General features: G+C 38.6%; 1 protein-coding gene across 1 annotated transcript; it reads left to right on the top strand.

The window, feature by feature from the left end:
• Positions 1-14,045: 14,045 nt before the first annotated feature.
• On the top strand, positions 14,046-17,802 carry LOC118455802 (extracellular calcium-sensing receptor-like). Its single transcript, XM_087851658.1, has 8 exons — positions 14,046-14,185; positions 14,576-14,870; positions 14,965-15,254; positions 15,372-15,667; positions 16,010-16,203; positions 16,334-16,555; positions 16,662-16,785; positions 16,898-17,802. The coding sequence occupies exons 1-8, from the start codon at positions 14,157-14,159 to the stop codon at positions 17,800-17,802; spliced, it is 2,355 nt and encodes a 784-aa protein (XP_087707784.1). The 5' UTR covers positions 14,046-14,156.
• The last annotated feature ends 1,086 nt before the right edge of the window (positions 17,803-18,888 follow it).

Raw genomic sequence — 18,888 nt, 5'->3', positions numbered from 1 at the left:
CACACTGGAACACTTTCCCATGTTGCTTGTCTGTGTTTATTGTGCTATGGTGTGTTGATATCTGTGCATTCCTGTATTATCCTTTTGTGTTACACATTTCGATGTTTTTTTTCCTCGATACCTGGCCTGACCTGTCTCCCCAATGTGATGTTTGTGTATGTATGTACGGTCGGCAAGGTCTGTCATCACGGTTGTGGGCAAAAGACCTGCTACTGACAAATAAAGGCTATCTCATCATCTCATCTCATCTCATGAAGCACTTTGAAAGTAAGAAGCATGATCTTGAAATTGACATAGAGGTGAACTGGAAGCCAATGGAGCAGTTTAAGAACGGGTGTTATATGTTCATTCTGAATACAATATGAGCAGCTGTATTTTGAACTAACTGCAATTTATGAAGATATTTTTGGGGTAGACCATAGAGAAGAGAATTACAGTAATCTAAACGAGATGTGACAAGAGCACTGACAAGTATGGCGATACTGTTGAGAGAGTGAAGGACAAAGGTGGTTAATATTATGAAGATGAAAATAGGAAGACCGAGTCATATTATTTATATGTGCTGGGAAGGAAAGAGTGCTGTCCAGGATGATACCAAGACTTAACCCGAGGGGAGATGTGACAACAGAGTTATCAATGGATAATGAAAGACTTCTTGCTGGAACTTTGGTCAGTTTTCGTTTAGTGCCTATTAGAATAGATTCTGTTTTATTGCCATTAAGTGTAAAAAAGTTATGAGTAAACCAAACCTTGATTTCACTTAAACAATCAAATATGGATATGGGTGGGAGAGTAGCTGTGGGTTTTAGATAAGATAAGATAAGATAAGATAAGATAACTTTTCTTAGTCCCACATGTGGGAAATTTCTTTTGTTACAGCAAAAAGTGGACAGTGTAAAGTTACATAGCAAAAATTAGAACACTGGAATAGGATAAGAAGAAGATACTGTACACAACTATACAGAATAGAATAGAATAAAATAAAATATTATATACAATAGAATAAAATAGAATACAAATACTATATACAACTGAGTAAGATACAACGTTGTCAGAAAAAGAGTATTGCTCTTAGTGTTATTACTATTCCACATGTGTGGATGTGTGTGTTCGGTCAGTTGCGAAGTCTTTGTTGTGGAGTCTGACAGCACTGGGGAGGAAAGACCTGCAAAATCTCTCTGTCCCACATCGGTTGTGCCACAGCCTGCCACTGAAGGAGCTGATCAGTGCTGTCAGAGTCTCCTGCATGGGGTGGGAGTTGTCCAGCAGGATGAAAGCTTAGCTTAGCTTAATCACTCACCACCTCCAATGGGTCCAGGGGTCATCCTAGAACAGAGCTGGCCCTGCGGATCAGCCTGTACCTACCCCCAGTGGAGATGCTGCTATCCCAGCAGACCACACCATAAAAGATGGCCACCACAGAGTCATAGAAGGTCTTCAGGAGTGGGTGGGCCCTTATCTCCAGAAGACCTGAGTCTCCGCAGCAGGTACATCCTGCTTTGCCCTTTTCTTTAGAGGGAGTCTGAGTTATGAATCCAGTCCAGTTTATTATTCAAATAAACACCAAGGTGCCTTTAGCTGTCGACAGCCTCAATGTCCATACCTTTAATGTTTAGTGGTTGCCGTGGAGGATGTTTGTGCCTGCAGAAGTCTACCACCAGCTCCTTGGTTTTACTAGTGTTGATCTGGAGGTAGTTCTACTGGCACCAGTCCACAAAGTCATGGGTAAGTTCTCTGTACTCCTTGTACAGATAGGTTTGGAAGATAAGTAGAGCTGGGTGTCATCTGCATAGCAGTGAAATTGAATGTTATATTTCTTGAAAATATTACCTAGCAGTAGGAGATAGATAATAAGAAGTAAAGGACCCGGGACAGAGCCTTGGGGTGCACCGGAATTAACTGGAGCAGATAGTGACCTGTGAGTGTGCGTAATTAAACAAACTATGAATGGCCAGAGATTCACAGTTTGTAAACCAGGAGAGTGCTGTATGTCAATAAATGTTAATCTATGAAGAAGGATCCAGTAGGTTATTTTACTAGAGCTGTTTCTGTACTATGAAATTAATGGAAAACAGACTGAAACTGTTCATACAAGTTATTTTCAGTGAGGTGTCTATAAACCTGTGCAGCCACTATCTTTTCCAGATTTTTGGCTAGGTAAGGCAAATTGGCCTGAAATTATTCAAATTGGAAGGGTCTGAACCATTCTTTTTCAATATTGGAGTTGCAGTTTTAAGAGAGGATAGAACACAACCAGAGATAAGGGAGGAGTGTACAATATTAGCGATTAACAAGCCTAAGAGAGGGGAGTGAAAGCTTAACAAGATTAGTGGCCAGCTGTCACGGCTGCCAAGGCGAGCCGTGTGGTGTTGGAGGAAAGGAGGACTCAAAATGCAGGCGGTGACTGATGATACGAGTGGCGTTTATTTACAAGTGGTAGAGTGGCAAAACAGGCAGTGAGGGAAAAGAATTTACAGAACACACCTAAACTGAGAAAACTAAATAACAAACCAGAGACGAAACGGGGAGAGAGGCAGAGAGACGCAGACGAGGAACAGAACACCGTAGAACACAGACGAACTGGCAACAGGCAGGGAAACACACAGGGCTTAAATATACACAGCAGTAATCAGGGGATGAGAGACAGGAGTAGTGATGTGCGATACCACTGATTTCCTTTCCGATCCAATACCAAGTAATATTCAGGGTGGTATCGACGATACTGATCCGATACCGATACTTTGTACAAAAACTTATTTTATTTATTGTATCTCAAATTATAGCATCATAATGATTGCAGGACATCAGAGTACTTGTTTCAAACAATGGCGGCAGCTACTTAGTTTTAATATTACTGTTATTTCTCTTTCTGGGTCGCAACATTTTTTAACATATTTTCAGGTGAGAATGTAGCTGTGTAAACTTCAAATATCTGAGCTGATCGACACATTGTTTTCAAACCCCGCGGTCTTTCGCTACTCGGGTTAAACATGATATATACGTCACTTAGATAACTTAATCCTTGGATGCACAACCTACCAATACCTACACTCTTCCACGAGTGGGGTCAAAAATGACCCCAAATAGAAATAATGCATTTTGCTATAAACTTGGTTGTTATTCTTCAAAATCTTTAAAACAAAGAGTTGTAACATTCTCATATTTGAGGTATTCCTCATAAAACATGTTTGTGACATGAGGCACTTTGCATTTTTATTTATTTTTTCATTAATTTTAAGAAATTGCAGTTTTTCTATCGCTTGTATCACTTTTGTATGCTTGCTCTGCATATACTGCAGAAGCTGGGTCTTCCCTCTGAAAGGCACAAGTTGTTCATCCACTGTAACACAATCACTGAGGATGCATTTCTGCCTGCAGTTGACCAGGAACAGACCCCATAAGTAGCAGAAAGCTGCCATGTGGTTTGTTTTCAGTCGGTAGGCTCTGGTCCTCTTGTCATCAAAGTGCAAGAAACGGTCAACATGTTACTTTAAATATTTAAAAAAAACATCAGAAAGGACAATGTTTGAAATGCACAGAAAACTATAAACAGGGCTGCACATAAATAGTCCGCAGGTGCGCATTTGCTGTCAAAATAAAAGACGTGCACCAGATAAGAAGTTGGAACATTTGTTTGCGTACATTAGATGTTCTGGAGGAGGACAGACATTTGTTCAGAACTCTTAAAGATGTCGAAGAAGCAAGCTCTGTAAGCAATTACTTTGGTGTTCCTCCACGGCAAAAGAAGCACGTATTCTCTGAATTTCCGGGAATACTTTTATTTTGACAGCGAATGCACACCTGCGGACCACTTATGTGCAGCCCTGACTATAAATCGTCTATGTTACTGTGTAAAAATTAATTCTTGATCCATCAGAAGTGTAAGTGGGTCAGTCAGAGTTGCTAAGAATGAAAGTTTCATAGAAGATCCCATAGGAACTGCTTGGGGTCATTTTTGACCCCACTTGTGGAAGAGTGGGGTAGTGATACAAAAACAGCATTTTTTTTTAATTAATGAAAAAATAAATAAAAATGCAAATGGCCTCATGTTACAAACATATTTTATGAGGAATACCTGGAATATGAATATATTACAACTTTGCATTTTAAAGATTTTGAAGAAAAACAACCCGTGGGGTCATTTTTGAATGTTATTGTTTGGCTTTTTCAGTGTTTTATTTGTTCGTGAGTAAATCAGTTTGGCTGAGATTAAAGTTATTAGATTAGATTAAATAAAATTTAACTTTATTAATCCCTCAGGAGGGTTCCTCGGGGTTTTCACACAGCTGAATAAACGTCAAACAGAAAACTGATCAAACAGAAGTGTGAGACGATTAAACGAGTTTGCGCCAGCGCCCGGTTATATTTTAGATAGCAAGGAGCAGACGGCAGTTTCACTCCACCGAGGGAACTCGTGCCGTACTACCCGGCTTTCTTTAGACCGCGAAGGCCCGGGTCCTCAGGTGGAAGCAGCCTCTGAATTTGGACACCCCCGCTGTTTCCGGACATTTAACGTATTTTATCCGATAAATAAACACTGTAAAATGTATTTATCCCCCCCCCCCACAACAGCCTTTTTGAATGTCTCCCTAGTGTGGCCACAACACCTCACATTTTTGCCACATGTATCGCAAACCACGTCTCAGTTTTTGTGGAGGTAAAATAGGTTCGCACATGACTCCAATTACGCTCAGCCATTGTTGTGAGTGCGCACGCCAAGGGGCTGCGAGATAGACAGCCTATTTCGCAAATGACTATGAAAGGCGGAAGAGGAAGTACTTCCTTTGAATGTAGACAATCCGAATGTTACAGTTTCTTTCCACTGTGTTCCTGTTAATGATAAACTACAAATTTACCCTAAATTACTAAAATATCGATATTTTAATGTGAGAATTGATTCTAGAACATAAATGATTGGTATCGGAGGAATCAATATTTCAGGATCGATCCGCACATCACTAGACAGAAGGGCAACACACCTGGAAGAAGTCAGAGCTGACGGGACAGGGGAAACGTAAACTGAACACACTCACACGAGACAGGGACCTTCAGAATAAAACAGGAAACTCAGACACAGAGAACCAGACAAGACACTGAACTAACTAAACAGACAGATTCACAAACAGATAGTGTGACACCATAGACAGACAGAACACAGAAGTGGGACCAGGGCAGGCACAGAACAGAAACCTAACAAACAGCAAATCATAACAGAATACATACTCAGGATAAACAAAAGAAAAAGAAACACAAAACACTGAGTCGGCAGACTCAGGACCATGACACCAGCAGTGTTGGGCAAGTTACTATGAAAAAGTAATTAATTACTGTTACTGGTTACTTCCCCAAAAAAGTAACTGAGTTAGTAACTGAGTTACAACATTCTAAAAGTAATTAATTACTCGAAAAGTAACTATTGCGTTACTTAAAGTTAAGGTTTAACCCTCTGGGGTCCAGGATATAATTGGCCATTTTTTTACTACTTTTGATTTTACCTCTACATTACACCTTTAAAAAATATTTACTTTGCCTTGTTTGGTATCATTCTTTTCAGCACAACCTCATATGTCTGAATTTACAGTTATGTTTTCATTTTGATATACTGTATTAACACAACTAATCTAAAATCAGACAGAAAACATAAAATCCGAGTAGAAAAAGTTATATTTTTTACTGTAACAACCTCAAACATGTTTATTTAATCATATTTCATAACTTTCATAACTTTAAATGCAATTAAATGCAATTGTCAATTTTAAAATCCTATGCACAGCCTTTTTTTTGTGCCACTCCAAAAAAAATCATTTCTGTCCACTATAAAGGAGAACATGACAGCCTGATACCTGCAGGTCTGACAGCAGCAGGTGTATCACTCCTTTTTTTTTTTTTTTTTTTTTACCTGGAGACAGCAGTCGCCTCATTGTTCTGACACACAACACAAAACTATCCACAACACTACACACTAACTACACAAGACAACACATCAACTACACACTTCAAACATGCCAAACGTCACAAATCTCTCACATCTCAAAACTCGCTCTCTCTCTTTTTCTGCTGTCTCTCTCTCTCTCTCTCTCTCTCTCTCTCGCCGTCACTCCTAAAACTCCCCGCTCTTCCTAAACAACCAAATGTCATGTTGCCATATCATTTTTGATTGGCCGACATGGTGCATTTTTCCACCAACACAAACAGGCTGTTTTTTGTTTGGTCATAAGCAGAGAGTGCTTGCTAGCGCTGTCCTTAGACAGTAAACGTGACGAAACTCATGAGGGAAAAACACTTCTTCCTCAGTCAAACAACAGCACTCGTGCTCATGTTTTGCTGTCCGTGGGAGCAAGCGCAGCTGCTTAAAGCTGTAGCGCTCAGATTACTTACGTAGACAGCTACTTCTGTGCAACTGATATAAGCTGCAGTAACCTGAACACAGCTTCTGCCGTCTGTTTGTTAAAAAATAGTAACACGACCGCACCGCAGTTTTTAGTTAGTAATGGTAACTGCGTTGTAACGATAGGAATAGTAATTAGTTAGATTACTAGTTACTGAAAAAAGTAACACCATTACTTGTAACGCCATTATTGCCATCACTGGTGGCCAGTGGATCAAGTTTACACGATGATGACTTTAACTTAGTAATCAGAGAAGATAGCTGAATTATTGTAGGAAGATCAAAACTGGATAGAGAAGATGACAGTTGAGTAGGAAAAAAATGCAAGTAGAACAATTGACAATATCACAATTGACAATATCACAAGAACAGGGCAATTTTTGAGGGCAATTTCACAGTGTATGTATAGCAAAGGTATCTGGAGGTTTAACAATATTATGTAATGTAGAAAACAAAGTACGAGTGTTTCCTTCAACAGACTCAATGATAGAAGCGTAGTAAACAGATTTAGCATGATAAATAGCTTCTTTATAATGCTGTATATGACTGAGATACATGTCCTTATGAATAGTAAGTCCTGTTTTCCTGATGAGATGTTCCAGTTGGCATCCAACAGCTTTAAGTTGGTGAAGTTCAGATGAATACCAGGGGGCAGAGCGAGTGAAAGACAACAGTTCGATATCTATTCAGTATCTAAGAGGTTGATAAGTCCATTGTTATAGTGCAATACCAAGTCGTCTGCAGAAGCTGAGGCATCAATGGTTGGTAAATTATTAATGCCAAGGGAAAGAGCTGATAGATTAGATTAGATTAATTGGATTAGATTAATGGCCCTAATGTTTCTAAAGGTAATTGAGTGGTTTTATTTATTTTTGTACAGTAGGAGACTAACAGTGAATAAAACTAATTTATGATCTGAAAAATGTCCAATACAGCACAGTTCTTCAGGATGACACCAGTGCAGCAGAGAAGATCCAAAATATGTCATTTGGAGTGTGTGCAAATAGCCATATATTGGTGTAAGCCGAAATTGTTCAGACAGGATATAAAATCTCTTGTGGATGAATTTGATGTGCTGTCCATGTCAATATCAAAATCTCCCAGCAGTAGTATATTTATTTGGAGATAAGAGTAGAATTTCAGAAAGATAGTCAGAAAAGTATGTTAAAAAGTCAAAGTTGGGTTTATGATAGGTGGTAAATAGCAACTAAAAGTGTGGGAATTGGGCCATTAATTTGTATGATAATGGACTGAATAGAGGAATAGGCAGGAGCAGAAAGACAAGATACCTTATACCTCATCCGTGTGTCCAGGCCCACTTCCAGACACACGGGGTTGGCAGGTGTAAACAAATCCAGGCAGAGTGGTGATATTGAGTTTTGCGAAATCATTTGGACACTGCCAGGTCTCTGTTAGAAAGTCAAGTTGTAATTGGCTTCACTAGAAGTCTGACTAGCTATCCAAACAGCTAAACATGAACCCAGGAACTAGATATTTGGCAAGGTCGTAAGTCGGTTGGCTCGGGGCATGGTCACGGTGAGTAAAATTGGATTTATATGGTGTCTGAACAAGAGGGGTAAAGTCTTTGTAGCTGGTGGATAGGGGCTTGTACAGTTCGTTATGAGAAGCAGCACAGTTTGTTTTGTTTCTTTCTTTTACAGCAGTTTATTGAAAGGCAGGTGCAGGGTCTTTGTATTTAGTTTTTACTGGGGCTGTTGATTCTGCTGCATTGATAGCTGTTTGTTCCAAAACATACTCTGCAGTGTGTTCTTGGATCTCAGCTAGGGATGGGCCATAAGCTACACTGTGTGTTTTGAAGCCTAATTCAAGTAGACCAGCTTCTAAAGAATTAGCTTCTGCTATGGCAGCTTCCTTCTCTTGTTCTGCTCTCAGTGCATCGAGAGTAGATTGTAAGCGTGCTTGCTCAACTTTAATTTCTATTTCTCTCTTTGCATATGAGGCTCTTGCTTGAGCAGCTTCAGCCTTTGCTTTTGCTCTGTGCAGTTCAATGCTAGCTGACGAGCCTGCCTTTGATGGTGGTTTGTGGGAACGGACTGACCCTGTCTCGCTTTTGAAGGATTTACTTTCAGACATTTTGGATTTCTTGTATTTTGATTGCGTCCATATGTACTTTACTTGGCTTAATAGGATGGTCGTAGCTTTGATGCTTGTCGTGGTGCTGTCTTTTCACTGTAATTGGCCTTGCTAGAAGTCTGACTAGCTATGCAAACAGCTAAACTTGAACCCAGGAACTCCAGACAGTAGACGAGATCTTATGAAGTTTACTGGTTCTTTAATTTTGTGAAACTGTATAATAAAGCATATACGGAAATGTACATTACTTATCTCTACTGTTAACAACAATATGTGCCTTAAACCAATGACCTAACAATGCGATTGAGAAGCTAGCATGACGATTAACACCGTAAATTAGCATATGAACTGTCGATCTCATTTACATATAAATAGCGTATTGAAAATGTGCTAACTGTCATCTATCAAACATAAAGACAACACTTGGAGTGTCTCATTGCTTTTTACCATTAAATACTTACAGACAATGCGTTAACAAACACCCAAAAGAAGGACATCAAGGTGGAGCGGCCATCTTGAAACAGCATAGCAAGAAAACATCAACTTCCTGTCTAACTCTTCTTCTACTGTCATAAAATATCAACTTAAAGCGGCCACTGGGTGGCGCATTTTACTAACATTTAAAACATAAAATTAACCAAGCAGTAACATAACATAAGTGTCTGGTTATTAAGAAGATCATAGACAAGTGGTCCCTTGCTGGAGAGCGATCAGACATTGAGCAGTCAAACAGAGACAGGATAGTCGCCGCTAGCATTGTAAGTCGACCTGGCAAGGCTAGCAAGCACACTACGGTCAGCAGTCCATCCACGGGGCTTCCTAGCAGAGCATGAGATGACCACAGGGATGTATCGGGTTCCTGCTGTCGATCTTGTAGTTCTGCATGGATCCGCAGTGGACATACTTTCAACGAGGGTGCCAGACAATGTCTGTGTGGGGCAGTAAAGCTGGTGGAAGGGTCAAGAGGTGCTAGAAGCGTAAATGAGATACACTGATGCAGTGTATCTTAGAGTGGAGGAGACAGGCCTTGTATGTATGGACTGCAGAACAAACCCAGCGAGAAGAGCCCGGAAGAACAGGACCTTAACAGTCATGATGGTATAATGTCTGAAAGCCGTCTGTCCGAAAGCAGCTCAGCGGCTAACAGCGGATGTTAACAGCTGATGCTAACAGCTGACAGTAAATATGTCCAGAAAAATGCCAGCCAAACAGGTAAAGAAGAGAAACACTTTACCTGGCCACCCCTACCAGCCCTGCTACTTGATCTAACTCACTACCAAGTCTTGATCAGTTGACAGTGCTACTCCTTTTCTCATCTGAATGTCCAAGACATCTGGCCACAGAGCTGATGATATCATTACAAAAATGATCATCAATCATCAAACTATAGTGTTCTGTTTACAAGTGCACCTGTGGACACTCAAGCTTAAACATGGTGTTTGTTATGGGCAGACTATGGTTAGCACAGATATCCAATAACAAAACACCACTCAGGTAAGGATCTACTCCTCCCAGTCACACCTTTCCAGATCACACTGCCATTGCTCATGTGAGCATTTTAGTCCCCTAAAAGCACAATTGATGCCCTGGTAAGGGCACCTTCCCAGACCCTGGGACTCCCAAAAGGCTTAGTATTCTGAACTGCTGTTAAGCACAAAAGGGCAAACAACAGTCAGAACCAGGGAAAAACGTAATGTACAGGCACCGAAACAGGAGCATGCAAATATACCACCCCTGCCCAGTTCCTTTCACTGGAACAGAATCCAACCTCTCTACAGGAGACAGACTGTAGATCCTGCGCGTTGAGGTAAGCCTAAATTTATCTGGTGAGTATTTCTCAACTACATATACTAGCTCAGGTTCAGAAAGCTGAACATTATTGTTAATGCTGACTTAAATTATTTTTTAGAGGGTTTTTTTTCTCATTGATATAAGATAAGTAAAGAGTGCTGCCATGCAGGGAAGGTGCTAAAGAACAGTAATTGGTTTGTTTTTGTTTCTCTTCATACCTCTTATTATGCAATCAGAGCAGGTTTTTGAAGACACAACATCTTATTTTTGCTTATCAATAAATTGTTTGAAAACTATGACTTGATGAGTTAGATTAGCATTTAATTTGTATAGCAACTTATTAATTATGTAGGTCCTAGTGGTTTAATGTAAAATGACAACAATGCTGGATTCAAGATTAAAACACAGGCATTAGAAAACACAGACATGATTTTCTATGGATAACTATAGATATATTATTAACAAAAGTAGAAAAATCAGAAATGCATTTTGCATGTCTGATTTATAGTTAATACTCTGAAACTACCACAACTGTTTTCAGGTAAAAAAAAAAAATGCATTATAACAATATAATAGTGTCCAAATATCATGTATAAGACATTATATCATGAAACATTTGAGTCCAAATACTGCACAGAATTTCACGTTTCAACAGGTTAAAGTTCTCCACTAGTCCTGCAGGTAGTCTTTATCCCTCAAGCTTGGGTCCTCTACCAGAGTCTTGGGAGACTGATGATCCTGTGAAGAATCTCTGTTGTTCCTAGGACTGCATTCTTCTAGACAGACATCTCAGATTTCATTTCTGAAACCTGCCGGAGCCACTGCCCCGATTTGGGAGGTCACTGGTGAAATGCTTTGATTACCACAGAGACCATCATTGCATTCTCCTTCCACATCTTCTCTAGCTCCTCTCTCAGCCTATGGTATTTCTAGAACTTTCTGCTATGTGAGATATTCACTAAGCATATGATCAGTTGTGGCTATCTCCTTATGTATCAGCTGGGTAATAGTAGGGTTGAGCTTAGCAGACTTTCAGAAGGTACTTCACATAGTCTTAGTAACTGGCCAAAGAGGGGCCAGGTTTCCAACTTAGCCATAATCTTCTGTCTCAGGTCAGCTGCTCTGGTATTCAACATGTTTTGGTATCCAATCTTGGAGTGTGTGTCATTTGTGGAAGATGACTTCACCTCTATGATCTGACTGCTCCACCTGCTGTTAACTCCAAGGGAAAGTCATTTTCACCTCAGAGGTATCTAGTTTTTACCTAATTGCATAAATAATAATAATAATAATAATAATAATAATAATAATAATAACTTTATAAAGCGCTTTCAAACAAAGTGATGTACAACTAAAGGGATAAATAAAATAAAAGCAATACATAGCAATACAGGTAAGAGACACAATACAAGTTAAAAACAATAAAAATTTAAAAACTAAAAGCCATAGAATTAAGACATATAGGATAAGGTGAACAAATGTGTCTTCAACTTAGTTTTAAAAACCTCCACCTCCAGAGCCTGCCTGCCGAATATCTTGAGGGATATGATTGATTATATAATGTATCAATTTTTATATAAATACAAATCATATAAATTTCAATTTAATATTACTTATCTTTAAAGCAAAAACAAACAAAAAAGTGTTCATAACAAGTCATTTGAATAATACCTTGGTGTGTAATTAATGGTACAATGTGTATTTCCTCTGTATGTCCACATTATTACATCACTATTGAATAGTGTGTAACACTTCTGGAGTCGTTACAGTATACTAGGACCAGTTAGGTTCGACTACTAGAGTAGTAATGAGTGTAGCATGTGATAAAGACCACAGACCAGAAAATACGTTTAAATTGCCGGCTTATTATTTTGTGAAGACAGGGGATAGACAGTTATAGACACATTACATAAAACATTCAACGTCACACATTTAAGGAAAACAAGATATTTTCTTTCCCCTTTTTGTTCACTATGTTCTGTTAGTTTATCCTATTTATCTCAAAACCTTTTGTTTGGCTTTAGAAGGATGTTATTTTCAACCTAGGTTATTGTCTTATTTATTTCAAGTTCTAAGTTCAAGTTTATCCTTTGATCTATTTGCATTAACACTGTGTTATTTTAAATCAAGTTCAGTTCTTTAGGCCCAAGATTTAAGTTAATCTTGGTCTAGGTTCACCTTTCAATTTCAACCAGTTCTTATTTTGTTTTAACCCAACAAAATTATTTACATTTCCATTAACACCATTACAGCATTAAAATGTAAGGTTGACCAAAATAAATTACAAAAACAATTCAGCAAAAGGCTGAATAATCCCCTTAAACAAACAAATAAACAAAAGAAAGTTGTCTCTGTGTCCTTTAACTATCAATCCTGGAATTGCTCTGAATGATTATCCAGTGCTTTGAAAGTCTGCTGTTCTTTTGCAGAGGTGTATGGATTAATCCTACCAGTTTTTTCAGCGAAAAGCTCAACGTCCAGCAGGGGGCGTTTTCCCTTTTCCTGCTCGGTACAGTTCAATGGGTCCGTGGGTGGCTCGCCATCTTGTTTCTCGCTCAGCGGATCAAACTCCGATTCTAGCTTGGCATTTCCCGATCCAAACCTTAATGGCCTACCATAACAACAAAATAAAGTGCATAAACATACGAAAATAACACACGGGTAGCCCTTAAATAACAGTAAAAGTCAGTTTTTTCCAGCTTATTTAGCCGTAAATGAGGTGACGCCTCAAGGCCCGTCAAAGGCCTTTGAAGTACAGCCTGTGTGTCGGTTAACCACGAATCCAATTTTTAACATAAAACAACATAAATCTGCTACCTTGGCTCTCCATTTGCATGAAATGAGCAATATAATACAACAAAACATTTCTTGCATGAAATAAAATACAATTTCTGAACTCACCAAGCCCCGTTCGGTTATGTTCACAACGTCACCAAGGCAAGGACGGGTCGGAAAAACAAAAATATATTCTCCAGAGTACAAAAATGGCTTTATGTAGATTTCTGGCTTGTTTTTACTATTTTTTCACTCATTTAGGCAGCAGCTCTGCAAGGACTGTCTGCATTTCTCCCTCTCCAGCATCAAAAAAAAGGAACAACCCGATTGGGTGTGGCTATCACAGGAGTCACGCTGCAGCGTGCCCTTTGACAATAAGAGTCTGAACACATATTTTAGCCATTTTACCTGAATTATAATAAAAAACCATGAATTAGCAAGTTTTGTACCCTTTTAACATGTTTTTAAACACAAATGAAATCCTATACCATGAATTATATCATTGCTGATGTTTTTAATGAATTTTCTAACCATTATGATCTATTTATTGACTATTTATCACCTGTAATAAATAATAAAATTTCTTATGACTGTTTTTACTAACAGGCTTTTATTTATTGACAGCTATGTTAACCAGGGTTACAAGTGCACAGTGCTTCCTGAAGTAGTTTATAAGAGGAGAACAGATACATTAAAACAATAGTAATTTCATACAAAATAAAGACGTACTCAAAGATGACCAAGAAAGGGGATGTCCCAGTGATCATTAAAAAAAATCTTGTCTGAAGGGCTATATAATCCAGTAAAAAAGCATTTCCATCCATATACACACAACTGACATCAATGCGGGATGGATGATCTTATAATTTGTCTGGTATTGGCTGTGTGTTTGTTTCACCTGAACACAGCCTTGGCTGTGTGTCTAGATGATCTGAGTCAAAGGGCTATGCTTACAGGCACCAAGGTTGGTACTGTGGAATCATCTGTGAATTGTAAGCTGCAGGGTAGCACACGTCCACCTGCATTCTCAAAGGATGGGGACTTCATTATTGGCGGCACTTTCTCCCTTCACTCTTACACGCAAACAGCTTATAATAACTATACCAATATGCCTGCACCTGTGAAATGCAAAGGAAGGTTAGTAAGTGGAAGAAGAGGGTGCTACAAACACGTTGGACTATGTAAAATTAAAAATGTTTTCACATGTATGATGATTCACGGTATATAAGTATTTATAATATAATTCTTCTAACAATAGTAAGTCATTTAGATTTTTAAAATAGTGTTTTTGTGTTTTCAGAACTGAATTTTTACTTATATTGTAAATATTTAACAGTAAATTTTTATCTATAATTTTAAATTGATTTCTGAGTCATATTTCTGTGCTGAATTTAACTGGTCAGGCAGTGATTTGATGTACCTAAACTAGCTGTTTGCAACATTATTGCCACTGAGCTGAATTTATCACGTATAATATCTTTACCTGAATCGACAGTCAAAATTTTAAAATGACATGATTGTTTACAGCATTGACACTGTTGAGCTGCAATCGACAAGTTCGATGGTCTTTGCCATAGAAGAGATTAACAACAGCACAGACCTGCTGCCTGGAATCGAGCTTGGTTATCGGATCTATGATTCATGTGCATCAGTACCTGTGGCAGTGCATGTGGCATTTCAGTTTTTAAATAGATTGGAGGCTCAGTTTAACACTGGTAAAAACTGCTCTCAGTCTGGTATGGTGATGGCTGTTGTTGGTGACTCTGGGTCTACACCATCTATTACCATGTCACAACTTGTTAGTGCTTTTAACATTGCTCAGGTAAATATTTTGCATTTCTAGAAAACGTATTTGTTGACGGTTCGCGTTTGTGCAGCTGTTTCAGAGTTATTCTATTTTATTTTTTGTGATTTAGGTGAGCCACTTTGCCACATGTGCATGCTTATCTGACAAGCAGCAGTACCCAGGTTTTTTCAGAACAATTCCCAGTGACCAGTTTCAAGCTGAAGCACTAGCCAAGCTGGTGAAACACTTTGGCTGGACTTGGATAGGTGCTGTCCGGTCAGATTCAGATTATGGCAATAATGGCATGGCTTCTTTTCTCCAAGCAGCACAGAAAGAGGGGATCTGTGTGGAATACTCTGTATCTTTCTATCGGACAAACCCACAGAGCAGAATTCAGAGAGTAGCAGATGTTATCCGCAGGTTTCTTTATCAAAGATAATTATTGTGCATTGACTTTAATTATCTTTAAAATAAATGTTTGACCATGTGAAGACATTTAAAAAAACATTTTTCTAATGCACTACATTGTCTCTCCAGGTCTACAGCTGTAGTTGTTGTGGCATTTGCATCTTTTGGAGACATGAAGATCCTGTTGGAGGAGCTATCACGTGACCCTTCCCCACCTCGCCAGTGGATAGGCAGTGAATCATGGGTAACAAGCACAGAATTAACACAGTACAGTTTATGTGCTGGGGCCATTGGATTTGGTATTCCGAAGTCTGCAATCCCAGGTCTCAGAGACTTCCTGTTAAATCTGTCTCCCACTCAAGTGTCTGCCTCGCCAGTGTTTACTGAGTTCTGGGAGGATGCATTCAACTGCAGCCTGAAAAAAAGTAAGAGTTTCATTGGCTTTTAAATCATTTTCCCAAAATTGTAGTGTTACAACGGCTACTGCTGCTCATGTTTTTTGCACTAATGGTAATGATCAAATATGAAGTGAATGCAGGCATATGTCTGCATATATTCTCCCTTGATATAATGACTTTTCAGGTCAAGTTCCATTGGTTTAGTTTTAATTTTTCTTGTATATCAATAGAATTTTATCCATTTACAAATGTAAGTCATTCTACTAAAATAATTTTCTAATATCTATGTAACAGGCCTGTAATCTAGTTTTACTTACAGGCTTGAAAACACTATTATCTGTGTTTTTGTAATTATAGGTCCTGCCATAGAGAAGAAAATGTGTGATGGAAATGAAGACATACAGAATCTCCAAAGCGAGTACACTGACACATCTCAGCTCAGAATTGCTAACATGGTGTATAAGGCTGTGTATGCAATAGCACATGCCATCCATAATGCAGTGTGTCAAAAAACAAATGCCATAGCAAAATGTGACAAACTAATCAAGTTACAGTCCAATCGGGTAAGCAGAACTGAACATGTTAATGCCAATGTCTTTCATAACTCCTAATATAACTTAGATAAAAAGAACTATCAATGTGTATTATTGCAATGTCCCATGTTCTTCTTTCTCTCTCCTACTGTCTTTACAGATTTTAACTGAGCTGAAGAAAGTAAATTTTTCCCAAAATGGATATGATGTGTCATTTAATACTAATGGGGATCCTGTGGCTATTTATGATTTGGTTAACTGGCAGAAAAGTGGGAGTGGCATAATTGAGATAGTAACTGTAGGGCTGTATGATGCCTCACTACGAGTGGGCCACGAGTTTAAGATTAACAGAAACATAACCTGGATGGAGGATAGCAGAAAAGTAATGACTCAAAGGATGAGAATCTGACTTATTAAACTCTGGTGACAAGTTGCTGCTACTTTATATCTGTAATATTTATATCTGTTATGCTACTTTGTCTTGACAGGTGCCAGTGTCAGTCTGTACTAACAGTTGTCCTCCAGGAACTCGTAAAATGCTGCAAAAAGGAAAACCTTTCTGCTGCTATGACTGTATAGCATGTCCTGAGGGAGAGATCAGTAATATAACAGGTAAAATCAAATGTTTCTCCATACATTTAAAATAATTTTATACTGGAAAAATTACAATTTACAATGATTTAATTCCTAGTAGCCTCTTATTGTTTTTTTCTCCCTTATTCAGATTCAGCTGACTGTTTACCCTGCCACAAAGAGTTCTGGCCTAACTCAAAAAGAGACACCTGTATCCCTAAGCCTGTAGAGTTTCTTTCATTTCAAGACATCCTAGGGATCATCCTGGCTACATTTTCAGTTCTTGGTGCTTGTCTGGCCATCATAATTGGGGCTGTATTCTTTTATCACAGGACATCTCCAATTGTCCGAGCCAACAATTCTGAGCTGAGCTTCCTGTTGCTCATCTCACTGACTCTGTGTTTCTTATGTTCATTAACTTTCATTGGCGCACCATCAGAGTGGTCCTGCATGTTGCGTCACACTGCGTTTGGCATAACCTTTGTACTCTGTATCTCCTGTGTACTTGGGAAAACTATAGTGGTTTTAATGGCTTTTAAAGCGACACTTCCAGGTAGCAATGTCATGAAATGGTTTGGTCCTCCACAGCAAAGAATGACTGTTGTGTCTTTCACCATTATTCAAGTTTTAATATGTACTGTATGGTTGGTAGTGAGCCCTCCGTTCCCAATTAAAAATCTAACCACATACAGGGAGAAAATCATCCTGGAATGTGCATTAGGCTCTCCTGTTGGCTTCTGGGCTGTGCTTGGTTACATAGGTCTGCTTGCTTCCTTTTGCTTCCTTTTAGCTGTCTTAGCTCGCAAATTACCTGATAATTTCAATGAAGCCAAGCTTATCACTTTCAGCATGCTGATATTCTGTGCAGTGTGGATCACCTTTATCCCAGCATATGTCAGCTCTCCTGGGAAATTTACAGTGGTTGTGGAGATTTTTGCCATTCTGGCCTCCAGCTTTGGGCTAATAATATTTATATTTGCTCCAAAGTGTTTTATCATATTGTTTAAGCCTGCAAAGAACACTAAGAAATATTTAATGAACAAAAATCAGTCATAGTATATGAATAATCTGAAAATGTTAATCTTCCAATCGTTCTTCATTCTGTAGTTAAATGAAATATTTACTACTTTTTTCTTAAATAAGTTCATATTCATATGCCATAATTCTTTTTCTGCATTTATTTATTTAGTGTATGAACATATATGATTGAAAGTTAATTGCATAAATAAATGTAAAGTCACATTGAAACAGTGTGTTGTTCTGAGTTATTTCTCAATGGTCTGATACAATTTCTTGTAACATTTTGATTTCTTTTAGCATTTGAATTTGTATCAATCACTAAGCCACCAAGTGCAAATATAATTTTAATCTGAACTGATTAAATTCGGTCATAGTATAAATAGCCCAAAAAATTAACACTGTTTTGTTTTTTTCTAAATTATATTTAAAGATTGAATAGATTGCCAATTTTAGGCCATCCAGGGATGTGATTTCAAGGCTTGTTTTTTTGTGACTTAAGACTAGACTTTACTGTAATCAGTTTAATTAAATTCATGTTTACTGTCTTAGCCTAAAGAAAAATGATATTTTTATTGGGTATTGTAGTCTTTTGGTGTGCATACAATAAAGTGTAAAATTATAATATGCCTTCCCAGATTATCATTGACCCATCACCAAACCAGTCATGGTGAGCAATTTCACAGTCATACAACATTCTCCACAGTTTCTCCAGACCTTTTCACATTTATCACATGTACTCCGGGTGAACCTGCCTGGAGTACACGTATGAAATGCACAGGGTGCCAGTGGTAGACCTGCCAATTCTAGTATTTTATGGCAAAAACCAAGTGAGTCACCTTGATGCTGAGCTATGAGCTGAGTAGATGATATCAGACCCTTGGGCCACTGTCACGAAGTCTGCTTTTGATTATTTGGTCAGAAACATTCATAGTGATGGTCTGTGAGGTAGTTTTGTAGGCTGCTGCCTGTGCTCATCCCGTTTCTTATAGCACACAGGAACAGATAACGATCTTGATGATGGGTTAAAGACCTTCTATGGCCCTGTCCAGCTCTCCTAGAGTAACTGTCTGTGTCCTGGAATCTCCTGTTCTTTAGACTGTCTTGGGAGACGCAACAACCCTT

Source organism: Neolamprologus brichardi, chromosome 14 (assembly GCF_056152115.1).
Source record: "Neolamprologus brichardi isolate AB-2024 chromosome 14, ASM5615211v1, whole genome shotgun sequence".
In the NCBI taxonomy this organism is placed as follows: Eukaryota; Metazoa; Chordata; class Actinopteri; order Cichliformes; family Cichlidae; genus Neolamprologus; species Neolamprologus brichardi.
Note: the sequence above shows the minus strand (reverse complement) of the source record. Positions and strands in the feature narration are given on the sequence as shown.

Bases quoted from the DNA above. Each gene is read 5' to 3' on its own strand.
- LOC118455802 (XM_087851658.1), top strand. From the start codon at position 14,157: ATGCCTGCACCTGTGAAATGCAAAGGAAG. The intron at 14,186-14,575 runs GTTAGTAAGTGG...GATTGTTTACAG, and splicing joins CCTGTGAAATGCAAAGGAAG to CATTGACACTGTTGAGCTGC. The intron at 15,668-16,009 runs GTAAGAGTTTCA...GTCCTGCCATAG, and splicing joins CAACTGCAGCCTGAAAAAAA to AGAAGAAAATGTGTGATGGA.